This window comes from Rhinichthys klamathensis, unplaced genomic scaffold (genome assembly GCF_029890125.1).
Source record: "Rhinichthys klamathensis goyatoka isolate OS25496 unplaced genomic scaffold, OSU_Roscu_1.1 h1tg000043l_1, whole genome shotgun sequence".
Lineage (NCBI taxonomy): Eukaryota > Metazoa > Chordata > Actinopteri > Cypriniformes > Leuciscidae > Rhinichthys > Rhinichthys klamathensis.
The window spans coordinates 32501-50000 of NW_026606590.1; the positions used below are offsets into that span (position 1 = coordinate 32501).

Below are 17500 nucleotides of genomic sequence, written 5' to 3' on the forward strand. Positions count from 1 at the left end.
AGCGTTCTTTAGACGTATGTTTCATGTTTGTGTGATAAGTATTAGCGGAGTTTCCGTTCATTTTCCAGACATGTTTCAGAAAGATTTTTGCGGAGACAGAGTGAGCTGAAAGCGCACCCTGTTTATTTGATTTATTTTTAAAAAAACACAAGGTTTTGATGTTAATGTGAGTGTACACAAAAAAAGAAGACCCTCTATAGTTTATAATCATGTATTGATTTTATTTATATGACCATAAATGACGGAGTATTTTAAGTCTATGTTGCTGCTATGTGAAAAAAAAACAGCAAAACGCGCGGGCGCGTTCTTGGTCCCCAGAGGGTTAAACGTGCTCATGTGAATAGCTTTTATATACAGTGGTTCTGTTGTGTTTTGTGAGAATAGACATGACGTTGTTTTCCTCACTGGGATTCTTAACTTGCAACATTCTAAAACAACTTTCGGACGCAATAAATACATAAAGGCAATTCTAAGGTTTGTTGTGTGTAATAAAGTATGTCAATCATCATTAGAGCGCCACCCTCAGGCTGAATAACGCAAGGACATTAGGAATCTGCCAGAAGTGTGTCTAATGTGTTTAGGATATAAAGCTTACAATGTTTATCATAAACTAGCGCTAAGACCCAGAATCTGCCCGACCTCAATTAATGGCTAGGAGCCGCTACTGTCTCCAGCACGTGTCTGGAGTGTGTGTGTGTGTGTGTGTGTGTGTGAGCTGATGTGCACTTTCAGCAGTTTTCCAGACATCACTCACTCACTGGACTAATGTAATCTAGTCCTGTCTGATCGAATGCAGCCAATCCCACTTCCACTCCATTTACACACTTAATATGAATGAACGACGGGAAGAAACTACAGCGCTCTAGACATCAGCTAATCTCATTCTGTGTGTGTGTGTGTGTGTGTTTGTGGGCGTGTGTGTGTGTGTGTGTGTGTGTATGTGGGCGTGTGTGTGGGAGTGTGTGTGTGTGTGTGTGTATGTGGGCGTGTGTGTGTGTGTGTGTGTGTGTGTGTGTGTGTGTGTGTGTGTGTGAGTGTGAGTGTGTGTGTGTGTGTGTGTGTGTTTATAAGTGTGTGTTTGCGTATGTGTGAGTGAAAAATGATTGAACTAAACCCATAAAGTCTAAAGTATGATGTTGTATTTCAGTGGTCGATCCCCTCACACACCACACCCCTTCTGGTTGTCTCATTTGCATATAGACCACGCCCCTCTCACACTGCCCCGCCCCTTTTACCTTCTGTTTCCGCCTCTCTTTCCTCTTGTCTTCTGTGTCCTGAAGCATTTTCTCTCTCCACAGGTCGAAGAAGTACGACGGGTTGGTGTAGAACTTCAGACCCTCCTTCCCATCATCCCTAGAGGCGGACACAGGTCAGGTGTGTTCAGTGTTATGACACTCTACTACTGCTATTGAGCTAAAGCAGTATGCAGAACACAGTGTGTATAAATACACACATGACCAGAAATGTGCAGTGAAGAGAATACTAATGCTGTATCCCACAATGCAATGCACTTGACTTCACTTTCCACTTTCAATGTAATAAATTAAACCATAATTTCAGACAATTTTAAAAATCTCCCCTTTGATTGGACTGTCCATATGTATGCCATTTTCATACAAGATTGAATTGAAATAAAAATAGTGCGTTTATATCTATCTATCTATCTATCTATACACTGTGTGTGTGTGTATATATATATATTTATTATGACACCACTCGCTTATTTAAACATGCAACAAAGAAATAATTATGTATAATATTATTAATATAATATAATATATTTTTTCCATAATTATACTTCAACGTCACTCTGTGATTTAAACATGATGCAACATAGAAATAATTATGTATGATATTATTATATAATATAATTTTTTTCATGATTATAATTCAGCGTCACTCGCTGATTTAATCTTGCAACAGAAATAATTATGTATATTATGTATTTTTTATATTATATAATATTCTTTTTTATGATGATAATTGGACATCACTCACTGATTTATGTATGTAACATAGAAATAATTATATACAATATTTAAAAAAATGTCATGATGGTAATTGAATGTCACTCATTGAGTTAAACATGCAACATAGTTTTATGTTTTACCCTTTATTTTATATAATTTCTTGCTTGACACATTTTTGGTGTCAATGTTGTTGTTGTTTTTTTATTGAACAACTGATAATATAAAAAATATTGATATTAATTTGATTAATCAATTATTTATATATATATATATATATATATATATTATTAATTAATCAAATTAATATCAATATGTTTCTGTCTTTTGGCAGTGTTCAGTATTTATGTTCAGTATTAATACTGATAACTGGGGATGTTATATATATATATATATATATCAGTTATCAGTATTCCAGCCCCTTATAATGATGATTTGATCAGGATTTGGAGTCTGAACACGAGAGCTGTGAAATGTGTGAACGGGTGATATTACACCTCCTCTGTTTCTCACAGTCGCTTTCTCCTTCATCACACGTTCTTTCTCGTTCTCACTCCTTTAATTTGAATTTGCTGATCAAAATGCCAAATGAGCAAAAGACAAAAAGAACAAAGAAAACAATACAGCACAAATGAAGCAATTAACACCTCCCGACTCTCCCGACAGGCGGTCACATGCGCTAGCACTCAAGCTTTAGAGTCTTACATAGAAATGCAAACTTAGGAAAGTACAATTTCATAAACTAGTCGTAACGATGCTTTAGTCCAGGATTCTATCGGCTGATTTGAAATGAACCGTCCCCAATGTTCAACATTTTGGGGTCAGTATTCTTGTTTGTTTTTGGAAAGAATTTAATAATTTTATTCCGCGAGGATTTTTCAACTGATCAAAAGTGACAGTAAAGATTTTTATAATGTTACAAAAGATTCTATTTCGAATACATGCTGTTCTTTTGAACTTTCTATTCATCAAAGAATCCAGAAAAAGTATCACAAAAATGACTGTTTTCAACACTGATGATAATCATAAATGTTTCTTGAGCATCAGATCATCATATTAGAGTGATTTCTGAAGGATCATGTGACACTGAAGACTGGAGTAATGATGCTGAAAATTCAGCTTTGATCACAGGAATAAATTACACTTTACTGTATATTCACATAGATATATTTCACAATTTTACTGTATTTTTGATCAAATAAAATGCATCTATTAAAAACATTAACCAACTAGTGAATGGTAGTACACATGTAACTATTGTGTGAATTTTCCTCTTGCAAATGTATGACTGATATTTTTTGTAATTTGCATTTGCTTCTGTTGAATATAACCTGAGGATTGAATACAAACACGAAACCACAGTTGAGGAATTCGTTCTTTAACAGATGTCTTTTGTAGCATTTTTAGCAGGAGTGTAAGAGTAGAAGACAATGGTTCAACAGGAGAGGAAACATCTGTGCTGATGATGTCTAATGAAATAATGAAAAGTAATGAGCAAACGCGTGAAGAGACGGAGAGAAAAAAGCTCCTGCATATTATTACGCAGCTCTGAAAATAAATGTTCCAGCCTGCAGTAATGAGCATTAATCCCAGAAACACTGTCTGTGTGACGCACATGAGCAAACAGTGGCAGAACGTCATGAACGAAGGCAAAGACGGAGACGTTACCTCTCTTTCATTGCTCAAGGGACTCAAGAATAGAGTTTCAGCTGTAAATATCAATTAAAAGTCCTCAGGAGAAACAAAAACGGACACAAATGAGTCACTAGTCCTCATCATTCAGTGAGAGAATAGAGCTATACAATTAATATGAAGCAGCTCACATCGTTCGTACTGAGACTTTTTTGCAGACTTTGGTGTCTCAAGAAGTTTAAGACTTTAAGATTTCCACCTGTGAGGAACATCTGCGAGGTATTTGATGATGTCCATTTAATTTCACTGCGGTTTGAAAAATATTTGGTATATGATTTACTTTGAAAAATATAGACTTTCTAGTAAATTTCACAAATAATTAAAGAACCGACAATTGAATTAAACATGAAATCTTGAATCTGAAATAGTATTTTCTTGTAAATCTTGTTTATCCAAAGGCCGTTGGTCTGATGTGCATGAAGTTTAGCATGTAGCATTGAGAGATTGGTCCTGATAAAAATGTGTCTTTTTCCCCATTATTTACTATTAAAATAGAACAATTTTGATTTATCTCAGATTCAAGCCAACATGTTTTGAATGTGGCCCATAATGACTAACTGACCTGTAAATTCTTAATGCAATGTCAGAACTACACAAAAATTGGTGCAAGTGGACATCAGGACAGTCTGAGCAAACGTGCCAAATCTCATTCGTTTACGGCGATAGGGGGCGCTAGAACGTAAGAAAATATTTTCTTGTAAAGCGTACTTCAATAATCTTTGTCTTATATTTATGCATGTTGTAGCCATTTAACTATTACATTTATTTGGTTTCATGTATTTGTTACAATTTTATGATATTGTTTGTTTACGTTTTGTTTTAATTTAATCTGTTAATTAAGAAAGAAAATATCGATAATGGGATACGTCATAAAGGGCGAGGAAATGGATTGAATACAATATGTCGGGAGATACGGAGAAGGACAGAGACGATTTTTGACCACTTCACAAGTTTATTTTTATAATTTGTACCTTAATTTCAATCGATGTTTTGTTAATCAATTATCTGGATTTAAATAAATAAAAAGAAAACAAACAACGCTTGGTAAACCGAAAGAATGCATTTAGCAGATGTTTTTATCCAAAGCAAAAAGAACTAACAATATTCGTAATATTCAAAGTTTATTTACATTTCTAACAGTGTATAGAATGTAAGTCTAATAACTGGCCAGTCTCAGGTGGATTATTTGTTGAATACACTAAAAAATGCTGGGTTGTTTCAACCCAAATTTGGGTCAAATAAGGATAAACCCAGCATTTGTGTTAAATTTTTTAATTAAAATTAATTTTTAACCCAATGGTTGTTATGTCTGTCTGTTTCTGGACTTCCTTTTGTGTTCGTTGTATTCAGTTTCCCGCCACTCCTTGTTCCCGTGATCCCCATCCTCATTAGTGCATTAGTTCAGCTGTGTCTTGTTAATTAGTCTCGTTAGCTCCCCTTGTTTGCCATGTATATATTCCCTGTGTTCTTCCTCTGTCTTTGTCGGTTGATGTTAGTGTTTGGCAGTGTTTCTCAGTGTACCGCTGTGTTTGATAATTAAAGTCTTCCTTCTCCAGTTATTGCTCGTTGTGAGTACTTCTCTGCTCCACCTCACGTAACAACGGTTAGGTTTGTGCATCTTTGACCCAAATTTGGGTTAAAACAACCCTGCATTTTTTAGAGTAGAAATGGGCAAATGAAGCCTCATGAAGCACTGAGGCTTTCCCCTGATTGTTGGAAAAGATTCGAAGTATTAATAGTGTCGAAAACAGCGCCATCTTGTGGCAGGTCAAGTTTATAGCAGCCGTAAACCCGGTGTTTGATCTATTAAGCACAAATAAAAGCCTGACAACGCTAAATGTTCCGTTTTCTGATCATATAATTCACATATTAAGGTGTGACAATAAATGAAATGTGACAATTATTGTAGTAGACATGAAAGAGTTAATGTTTTTGATTGTCACGTGATCCTGGTGGCGGGTCACGGGATTACGTGGGAATGTGAATATTAGTCACCTGTTCACTGATTAAGTTAGGTGAGCAGGGGCGATGTATTCTTTGTTGACCACTAAACTTTGTACTATCAAGAAACATCAGCCAGCAATAAAGAATTGCTAGTAAAAGATCATTTGCCTCATCGATGTTTTATTTATGCGTCACAAGTGCATAAAGTCCCTGTCTTAGTCTCTCAGCGGTATCATCATTGGATTGAGTAGCCGCTATAATTATATTAATACGAACCAAAGGAGTTGCTTGATGCAAGTAAATGTTGGTTTAATTGTTTTATGGTTTATATGGCAGAATATATGATCATGTAACATAGGCTATAGGCTTATTTATAAATAAATAAAAAGTAAATGGACTTCAACTTCCAAAACCCTGTAGAGTAGTGGTCTGGGTTCAAACATCCCGACACGCAAAGTGAAGCATTCAGTGACTGGACAGAAAGTGAGGCTTCGTTTTTCGCTGATCACGTGTTTCTCTGAAAACAACACGCGCTCCGGCACGAGCTTCATGAGGAATTGCACTGTGAACTCGATATGAGCTTTGAAGCTTCAAGTCTATACCTTCATTTATACAGCGCCTTTAACAATATAGATTGTTTCAAAGCAGCTTTACAGTGATAACAGGAGATTACAGTAACAGATTGTTTAGGCTTTCCAGCAGCTCTAGAATAAAGTTATTGTCCAGATAAAGTTAGTTGTGATTGATTCACTTCCGTTGTAAAGATCATTAGTTATTAACTCAGGGGCCGCTAACACGACACCGTTCTAGTAGAAAACCCTGCTTAAAGTGTAAATTGCAGGTAAAATTTTTCACGAAGATAATGCAATGTGCTTACTAAACATAAAGATAAGAACCGCCCACCATTGTTTTTTTATGTTTTTTATACCAAAATGCTGAATATAATATTAAAAGTTGGTGCGTTTTACAGTGGTTTTAAGCACGCCCCCTCCCTTCCACTAGGCTGGGCGTGACGTCATAACAGGGACTCCAAGCTTTTACTGTCTATGCTCCAGCCCTGGAGTTACGTCATATTGGAGACCTAGCTAGCAAAAATGGTTAACTATTGTGTTTGTGCGGGACGTACGAATACATCAAAAACGGGGGAGAGGCTCCACAAGTTCCCCAAGGACAAATGGCTGATTCGTGCCTGTAAGTGTTAGCATAACTTACCCGAGGTAGAGCTTAGATCGGGCCCAAAAAAAATCAAGCAAGACCCTACCCGAGCCCGCTGTGTCTGAGCCCGGTTCGGCCCTGCCCGGCACATTAACTGTAATTATGAGTCCGGTTTAAACCCGACTATTTTTTAATACGTGGGTCGTTATAACTGACGTTCTCAACTACTTTCTCCCGCCCGCAACATTTATGTTTTGTCCCGCTCCCGCCCGGAAAAAGACTTTTTTTCTGTACCTCCAAATACTTTCAAGTTAGCCTACGTGTCGCCACCATACACATGAGCATACATGCTCCTGATCACTGTTATAACATAAAAGCAAGCGGGCTACTGCGTGCATTGGCATGACTGCGCGCAATGTGCGCTCCCATAATAATTCCTAAAAAGCTGACATCAGTTCATCGCGATCTCACACATCTCTGTTATTATCAATGAATCTTTCATAATATATACACTATGTTTGTTATAATTTAAGGATTTGCCAGCATACAGAATTCAGCACTGAACAAAAAGTCCATTTTGAGCGGTGAGGGAAGTCTATCGTAAATGCTTCTGATTGGCCATTATTGCGTTCAAGAAATCAACATATGTCTGTGATTGGCTACATCGCTCAACGCTGCAGACATGTTAGAAATAGAAACTCTGCCTGTAAACCGTTTCTATTTTGTTTTAGTTGTTCTTATTGCTTTTCTGCAACAGATGAATACAAATGTATTCGTTTTTATGTTTTATTCATAGATATTTCTAGTTTGCGGGAGTCCCGCGAATCGTTTTATTCTCCCTCAACCGGCACACACAGAGTGAGTGCATTACCGCCCGCGCTCCCTCTTATGACGTCATCACCCAGTTACGGTAAAAAACATGCTACCGTTGAAGAAACCCCAATAAATGTTATTTTAACGCATTTTAAGACAGACATTTTTACATATATACACATTGAGCACTTTAATTTACACATTAATTGGTTGTGGTGGTTAACCTGCAATTTACACTTTAATGCGATCCGGCCGCTCACTCGCACAACAGTGTTTGAGGCTCGAGAACGCAAACCTTGAAACAGGTTCGAAGGTGCAAGCCTTGTAAAATTTAGAAAAAAAGGTTATCTCTGCGCAAACTTCAAAAACACGCGCACATGCGTATCGTGTTTAGTCTATAGGTATGCGCGTGTGATTATATATGTGCGCAGGCGTGTCTTTCTTTACAAATTGACCTCAACAAATTACTTGTCTGGCCTTAAATATGTAAAATACAGAATTATTTATCAATTCCGCGTTTCCATGTCAACCGGAATTACTTTGACAATGTTTTATCTGTGCAGTGTCATAAGTTACATCACTATTTTCGAGAGTTGTGAGTGTGTTTCTGACCTGTAGGGCGTGAGGATGTTCAGCGGCGGAGGCTGTTCGCACAGCTCGTACGTCTCCTGCATCGGGACGGGCAGAGACTGACGCTCAAACAGCTGCTGGTCCTGGATAGTGGAGCTGCGGAAAGCCTTCCTCATCGTGATGTCCTGAAGAGACACTGAAACACACACACACACACACACACATCACGCAGTGCCTGACATCTACACATCAGGAGGTCAGTGTAACTCAATTAACTGATCCATCTTTGGACTGCATTTGTATCCTTTCTCGTGAAGATTGCACTTATGATTTATGCATTTTAAAAGTAAATAAAGCAGTGCCAATAGCCAATCGGTCTCAAGTCAAGTCACATTTGTGTCTATAGCTCCACGTACAATACTGATTGTTTCAAAGCAGCTTCACAGTATAAAGAGGTTAATGTTGTAAAATTCATTAATTATGAATTATTTAATTTAAACTGTGAAGCAGCTCTACAGAAGAGAAGAATAGTTCATCTCCAGAACCACAGTCTAAACCCTTCTGAATACTCCATCATGTTTGCATTTGGACTGAATTTTTTGGTTTGGTTTTGGTTTGAATTCGATAAATGCATTTTAAGTGTAAATATAGCAGATATAGATCGGGTAAAATCAACAAAAATATCCACAACAGCCTCAAGAACCACAGAATCTTTATATTTTCCCAATTAAACATTTTTTTTCACTTTGAGTTTTCACTTTTTCAAACCCGTTTAGCCATTGGTCCAACAAGTATACCATGTAATATCAAGAGATGGTTCTAATTTATTATTGGATGTTAATTATTTATTATTAAAATTTGAAATTTATGTCATTGCTTGGCAGGTTCGAGCCAACATGTTTTAAATGTGACCCATAATGATAGCCTGGGAAAACCCAGACAACTTCCGGCAAATTTAGATTTGCTCTGAAAGTTATGCCGGGCGTTCACCAAAGGATTTTCACAGTCCCAGACTAAAGGCCGGCCGTTTTTAGGAATCTTACTGGAATCTCGGCGCGCTCCCGTCGTCTCGATTGTTAAATGTGAGGTGATAATCTGCAGTCGGCGACCCGATTTATGCCAGTCTTTCTCTAGTCTTTCATATCAAACATGTTTGATATTATCGCAAGTCCTAGCGTAGTCATAGTGACGTAAAACAATCAACAACCAATAAAATCGTTCTCAGAAAAACGGAAACAGGAAACAGGAAGCCATCAGTCACAACAAAGAAACATGTCGACGGACGTGGAAACACAACGAGCGCCAAGTAGGCGAAAATGGACCGTGGATAAAGAGGAGCGCCCTGTCGAGCTTGTCATCCCATTAGTCAACTCTTTATTAATAAATGTCTAATTTGATGTTTTCTCATTCCTGGAAAAGAAAGTGATTTATTGTAATTAAACAATATAAATGAATATTTTTTTACTCATCAAACAAAAAATATGCATAAAAATGCCTATTTTAATGGAAGAAAAAATTAGGACCCCTAATAACTAGTGATACCCCCCTTTGTTGAAATTAATTCAGTGAGGTAAAATGGTGGAATGGCTGATGTCAAAGTCCTTTGATATCTTTTTAAATCCTTTTCCACACTCATAAGCAGTGTGGGGGAAATATATGGGGGGTGTCCTAATTTATTCCTCCTCAAAAATTGCATTCTTTTAAAATTACATTTCATAGAGAGTCTTAAAAAGGCCTTCCTTATTTTTAAATAGTTTAGTAAAATCACTGGGTCCTTCTAGCCTGGCAAGCCAGACCTACATCAAGATGCACACTTTGCTGCAAAATTATTTTTGCTGCCGCTAGGGTGCGTCTAGATTTCTAGGCTAGGGTCCTTCAGTATTGTTAAAATTGTTATTACATGTCCGTATGTTGAAAAATAGACAGGCTTTCATGGTGTCCTATTTTTTTCACATGGATGTATGGTTGCCTTTATATAATTTAATAATAATGATAATTTATTATTATTTTTATTATTATTTAATAATGATAATCACATAATTTGGACAGTGACTCCCACCCCCTGCAGAACACCATCACTGCACTGAGCAGCCATCACTGCACTGTTTATTTGTTGTATATATTGTTTACATTATTATTATATATTTTTTTTTTTTACTATCCACTGTGCTGCTGCAACACTGAGAATTTCCCCATTGTGGGAATGTAAGGTCTATCTTATCTTATATACCACCACCACTGTAGGCCTACCTTCAGACATATTTTGGACCAAACAACATAATGTGATACAGTAGCTAACTATAGCTGCTTCTCCTCCATTTTTGTTAAATCACTGCTGAGCATGCTGGGAGGAATTTGGTGGGAATAAAAAGCTAAAATAATCTAGTTGTAGTCCTGTAAATAGTGTCACTACAAGATTCAGTGTTTGTAAAATCTTTAGTCTGGGACTAAAAACTGTGAACCCAAGTCTTTAGATGTGAGCTGATAATCTTATAAAGTCTTTTCTAAATCTTTTCAAAGTCTTTAGGTGTACATAAAGCATTAGTCTGACAAAGAGCTCATTCAAGCCCATTTCCAATCCGTCGAAATCGAGGCACCAATCAGAAGCGTTGGGGCGGGCTTTACACGATGACGACAGCGCTGGGATTTTGAAGCAGATTTTGTAGCCTACATTACAAAGATGGATGCCGCCGTCGAACATCACTCGTTCCAATCAGCGATCGCGTCTGTTTTAAGCCATTTGAACGTTTCCTTTTAGTTAAAAACCGAGCAAAGAACAACACTCGGAGATGTTTCTCCGCCGCTCTGCATACGTCATCTCCTTCATCGCTCTGATTGGGTTTAGGTCTATCCGCGACGCCCGTTGGTGACGCCCCTCTGGAAATGATTTGTCTATGACGCTTTGCCAGTTACAACTGAGAATGCTCTGGTTTTAACCAGGCTACCATAATGACTAATTGATCTGTAAACTGTTAATGGAAAGTCCAAACTTCACAAAAAATGGTGCAAGCGGACATCAGGACAGTCTGAGCAAACGTGCCAAATCTCGTTCATTTACAGCGATAGGGGGCGCTGTAACGTAAGAAAACATTATGCATTTTGGATCAAGGAAAGTGAAATTTGTAACTACATTTTTCTTGTTTGTGATTATTATTGTAAGTATTTTTTTAATATTGATGTCTTTTATATTGCTGTTGACATTGTTCTAAAAAAAGCAGCAAGTCACTCAAACCTGTTTCATGTGATTTTACTTTACTTTTTACTTTACTTAATTTTTGTTGTAAAGCACAACCTCAAGTGAGGTTTCATCTCAAAAGTCGTAATATCCTCCAAAGGATATCCAGGTGTGTTTCCATCACTCTTTAATTTGTCTTTATTTCTCTTTTGCTGACAGGCAGCTGGTGACACTGAGGTTGATGGGAAATTAAAATGAAATTAAATCATATGAGTGGCAGCTGAACCGAGAGCTGCTATAATCATCATTGTAATCGTCAAATTGTCCCAATTATTGCCAGACAATAAGGACGATCCTTACTGCTAAAGTAATTTATGATAATTAGCTCATTTTGAATGCAAATGCAATTGATCTGTTCCGTGAGCAATGTTCAGGGTCTTTCAATTATGCTTTATTTGTTTTGGTAGATTTATGAAAAGATACTACGAATATAACCTATCTGTGGTGTTTGAGTCTTTTACTAGTTGAGTTTTACCAGTGCTAATTGCTCAGACTTGATAAAACAACTGAAAAAATCCCGCAGACTTGCATCTTCAGAAAATATTGAACTATTTAAAGTTGTTTTTAAAGTGCATTCTTTAAAATATACATATATATATAAATACCGATTTACTGTTACCGTCCACGCTGCTGAGAGCGACGTTTAGATAAATATGTAAATATGAGCTGCGCGCTTTCTAAATAACAAAAACACACACAAAAGTGTCTCTTTTAACTAGAATTACACTTCAATTTAGATGTTTCTAAGTAAAACATACATTTTTTTTTTTTTTCAATTGTCTGTTTATTGAGTTTTAACATTTTATTAACATAAGAGAGAGAGAAATAATAATAATAATGACAATAATAATAATAAAATCAACAAAAAATAAAAATAAAATAAAAATAAATAAATAAAATATAGAAATAAAATAGTAATGATAATAAAATACGGCAAATTGGGTCAAATCAGTCCATGGTCACTGTTCATCCTTTGTAAATGTTATGTAAACATGCCAAACCCTGTCATGACATGGTGGTGTCAGAGGTCCATAAGCGGTTCCCATATCCTTCGGAAGGCATCCCCCTTATTTTTTAGGATGTATGTGCGTTGTTCCAGTCTTAAAGTTTCATTGAGGATTTGTTTAAACAGATTGAATGATGGGGGTCTTTGTTGATTCCAGTTGAGCAAGATGCATTTCTTTGCGATATAAGACACTATGATAATCCTCTTCCTGCATGTGGTGTCCAGTGTCTTGTCCAATTCTGTACCAAAGAGGTATCGTGTTGGTGTAATGTCCAGCGGGGTTTTCACAATCTTAACAGTTAGATCATGTACCGCCTTCCAGAACTGTTTTAATTTCTTGCATTCCCAAAAAACATGCATAATTGACCCTTTACATGTTTTACAACGATGACATCTGGGGGATGAGTTAGGAAACATTTTACTTAAGCGAAGCGGAGTAAGGTACATCCTGTGCATGAATTTGTAATTTTGTTCGATTATTTTATTACAGGACAGTGAGGAAAAAACATTCTGACATATCGTTTCCCATTGATCTTCTTCAAAAGCACGTCCCATATCCTTCTGCCATACATTCCTAAGTGGAGTCAAGGAAGAGCTGTAACGGTCCAACAGAGCACTATAAATTACAGAGATTGTTCCTTTTAATGATGTTGACTTTACCAAAATCTCCTCAAGATCTGTTAACCCTGAAGACAGGCGTTTTTCCCCTTTCAGGGTGTTTATTAAATGGCGAATTTGTAAGTATTTATAAAAGTCCTGTTTCGGAATTCCATACTCTGACATTAGAACAGTAAAGGACTTGAGTGTATCCCCATCAAACAATTGTTGGAATTGCTGTACGCCATTTCCTCTCCACTTTGCGAACAAGGAACCGCCAATAGACGGTGGCAGATCTGGGTTTAAGGATATGGGGGAAAGCCTGGATATTTTACCAAAATTCCCACAGAACTTATTTATATCTTGCCAAGCCCGAAGAGTGTTGTAAACTACATATGTTTTTGTTATTTTAAGTAGTGCATTTATGTTGTTAATAAATGGTAGCAAGGTTGTAGATATAGGAGTACAAAGTTCTTCTTCTATGTCTATCCAGTGCGCATTATTACGTTTTTGCACCCAGCTAATCAGGCCCTTTGTCTGGGCTGCCCAATAGTACATCTGTAAGTCTGGTAATGCCAGTCCCCCTTTCTCTCTAGATTTTGTCAAAGTTTTAAAAGCTATTCTTGGTAAGGAATTTTTCCAGATGAAAGAGGTTAACATTTTGTTTATAGATTTAAAGAATGTTTTATCCAAGTAACAGGGCAGTGACTGAAATAAATAACTAAGACGGGGCAAAACATTCATTTTAATTACATTAATTCGTCCAAGAAATGAGATGGGGAGCATTTTCCAATGTTCTAATTCCTCCTTAATCTTTTTAAGCAATGGAATATAATTTATGGGGTAAAGATCTTTGAGTTTTAAAGCCACATTCACCCCAAGATATTTAAAACTATTTTGGGCCCATGTAAACGGTGAGATTGCCCTGAGGCTATTAGAGACTGACGAGTTCATTAATAATGCATTGGATTTTGTCAAATTGATTTTATAGCCTGATATTGTTCCAAATTTAGTAATAAGATCTAATACTACTGGGATTGATCGCTCAGGGCTAGTTAGGTATAGGATTATATCGTCAGCATAAAGTGAAATTTTGTTCTGTGTTTTCCCGATATTGATACCAGCTATCTCTTTATTAGCCCTTATGGCTTCTGCGAATGGTTCAATTGCCAAATTAAATAGAAATGGAGATAGAGGGCATCCCTGGCGGCAGCCTCTAAACAAATTGAATTTTTCAGTGAGGTTACCATTTATACATATTTGGGCTTGTGGGTTGCTATACATAGTTCTGACCCACCCGATGCATTTTTTACCAAGATTAAATTTCTCCAGAACGGCAAACAAATAAGACCACTCGACCCTGTCAAACGCTTTTTCTGCGTCAAGCGAAAGTAGTAAGGCTGTTCTGTCGTGTAGGGCCGAGTGGTCGATTATATTTAATAGCCTCCGGATATTGTCAGATGCATAGCGCGCCTTCACAAAACCGGACTGATCAGGATTAATAATCTGGGGCAACAGGTCTTCCAGCCTGCGTGCAATTAATTTAGATAATATCTTTAAGTCAACTGGAAGTAATGAAATTGGGCGAAAAGATGCGCATTCGGCCGCATCCTTGTCCTTCTTGTGTATTAAAGATATTATTGCAGTCTTCATAGTGTCAGGGAGAACGCCCTTTTCGAAAAAATCAGTAACCATGGGCATGAAAAGTGGCTCGATTTGCACCCAGAAAGCCTTATAGAATTCTACAGAATATCCGTCTAAACCTGGAGTTTTTCCAGAGGACATTGATTTTATTGCTTGTAACACCTCCTCTGGGGTAAATGGAGCACTCAACTGCTCCTTCTCATCCTCTGGGATAGAGGGTAGGGAAATTTTTTCCAAAAAACTGTGGATATCTGTTGCGGAGGGGTTTTCTGACGCGTAGAGCTGTGTATAAAAATCGAGAAATGAGGACTTAATTGATTGTGTATCGTATTTCAACTGACCTGCCGCATTACGTGTACACTTTATTGTACTTTCTGCACGTTCTTTTATGAGTTGGTAGGCTAGAAGTCTACTCGGCTTGTTGCCATACTCATGATATTGCTGTTTGGTAAAGAATAGAAGTTTTTTGATATGTTCCGTTTGAATTTGATTAAGATTAGTTCTGACTGTATTTAGGTTTCTTAAGTTTTCCTCTGTAGGAGAGCGTTTATGGCATTGTTCCAAGTTGAATAACTCTTTCTTAAGTTGTTCTGTTCGTTTAATAATAGATTTTTTTTTTGCAGATGCGTAAGAGATCAACTGACCCCTAATGACTGCTTTAGCTGCATCCCACATCACTGCCGGAGTAACAGGGGAGGATGCATTATCCTGTCTGTACTGCTCTAACCATTTTCTAATATTATTACAAGCATCCATATCTGTGAGGAGGGAGGCATTAAATCTCCATTGTTTGATTTGAATTGTTTGCTGGGGGAGGGCTAAGCGCAGGTAGACTGGTGAGTGGTCTGATATAAGAATGGGCCCTATATCGCATGAAACTATGGATGACAACTGATCCTGAGGTAAAAAAAATAAATCTAGCCGAGAATATGATTTGTGTCTAGCCGAATAGAAAGTGTAGTCTTTCCTTGTAGGATTAAGTTCTCTCCAAATATCAACCAGGCCCACGTCAGCCGAGGCTAACCTCAGAGTCTTAGAAGCGTTGGGGTTAGACAGTGTGGCTGAAGATTTGTCTAAGTTACTATCCATATGACAATTAAAATCTCCGGCAACTATTCCAAAGCCTGTATTATATTGATTAAATAGGGTGATCATATCCATCATGAATTTAGGGTTATCTTCGTTCGGTGCATATACGTTCAGCAATGTCAATTCTTGTCCATATAACATCCCCCTAATTAATATTTGTCTGCCATCGTGGTCGCTATGTTGTTCCTTAAGTATGAAAGGTAATTTTTTATGAATAAGTATTGCCGTTCCCCTTTTATTGCTTGTGAAGCTAGAGAAATAAACTTGCCCTACCCAATCTCTCTTGAGTTTTTTATGCTCCTCATTGGACAAATGAGTTTCCTGAAGGAAAGCTATATCTGCTTTTTCCTTTTTTAAGAATGTGAGAACTCTCTTCCGTTTAATTGGGTGGCCAAGGCCTCTGACATTGAACGTTATTACATTAAGTGTACTAGACATACAGAGTTTTGCCTGTTACATTGGTTTTGTGTGACCATGATAAAGGAAAAGGAAAAGGAGAAACAGTATAAAACTAACATACTAAAAATAAAAAAATAAAAATATAACATAGGTAGAGCATGAGGGCCCCCCTCTACCCAACCCCTCCCCACCTCCCCACCTCCCCAAAACCATAGCCTAGTCCCCAAACGACAAGGCAACCCAACTGAAACAAGTAACACCCTCAAGTTGACCGGCAAGTAACAGTTATCCGTCAACAACACACATTTTGTTTAGAACAAGGCGGTATCTCTGTGCAGGAGAGCAGACTGGGAGAAAGTGAAAAAATTAATAAATAATAATAATCAAAAAATTATAATAAATAAATAAGGTAAAAGAAAAAGTAAGTGAAATTTAAAGAATAGATAAGTAAATAAAATAAAAGATATGCAGTGTTATTTTCAAGTATATATATATATATATATATAAAAATAAAAAAATAAAAATAATAATAAAAAAAATAATAATAATAATAATAATTGAAGGTTCCAGCCAATAGTATTATTTAAAACACAAGTTATATAGAGAGACTGTGAGTGATCACAAAAGATAAATAAATAAAATAAAATAAAGATAAAACAGAAGTTTTGCACTGCCGTTTGACAATGTATCTGCCGTGAATTGTTCACATTTCTCCCTATTGTAGAGCCACCTGACTTAAGTGGCCGCCCTCAGGCCCGGTGATGAGACTGTTTCCTGCACATTAAGTAAAGCACTCACCCCTCTCCATGTATGGAAAACAATTCGATTCAAACCTGGTCATGTAAAGGCTATTTGGCTGAGGTTTTGTGGTAGAATTCCTCAGCCTCTTGTGGGGAGGAAAACATCTGAATCTTCCCATTGTGTAGCACTCTCAGCCTACACGGTTGGAGGTGAAATCCTCGGAAGGTTCCCATGTCAACAAACAACTTTTTTACAGCGTTGAACTCCCGTCTTCTCCGGATCGTTTCCGCTGAAAAATCCTGGACGAATGCGAGTTTGGATCCGTCATGTGTAATGTCCCGTTGTCTCGTGGAGCGTAGGACGAATTCTTTATCTTGATAGTTAAGAAAGCGGAGAAGGACGGCTCGGTTCTGGTTGGGAACAGCTGAGGCCAGGGTGCGGTGCGCTCTCTCCAGTATGAATACTCTGTCGGGTTCAACGCCTAGCCACTGGGGTAGCATATCGGTTACAAAGTCCAATAGAGGGCGCTTACCCTCAGTCCCCTCCTTAAGACCAAACAGCCGGATATTTTTCCTCCTACCGCGGTTTTCCAGGTCCTCAGTCTTTTCTTCCAGGTATGCAAGCCGCTTTGTTGCTTTAACCAAAGCC

General features: G+C 37.4%; 1 protein-coding gene across 1 annotated transcript in view; it reads right to left on the bottom strand.

Moving 5' to 3' along the window:
- Window positions 1-17500, bottom strand: part of wasf1 (WASP family member 1) — a 52325-nt gene that overhangs the window by 23146 nt on the left and 11679 nt on the right. The window contains exons 3-4 of the mRNA XM_056247170.1: window positions 8184-8337; window positions 1236-1353 (exon numbers count right to left, since the gene is read on the bottom strand). Coding sequence (XP_056103145.1) covers window positions 1236-1353; window positions 8184-8337 — 272 coding nt within the window. The remainder of the gene's footprint in view (window positions 1-1235; window positions 1354-8183; window positions 8338-17500) is intronic.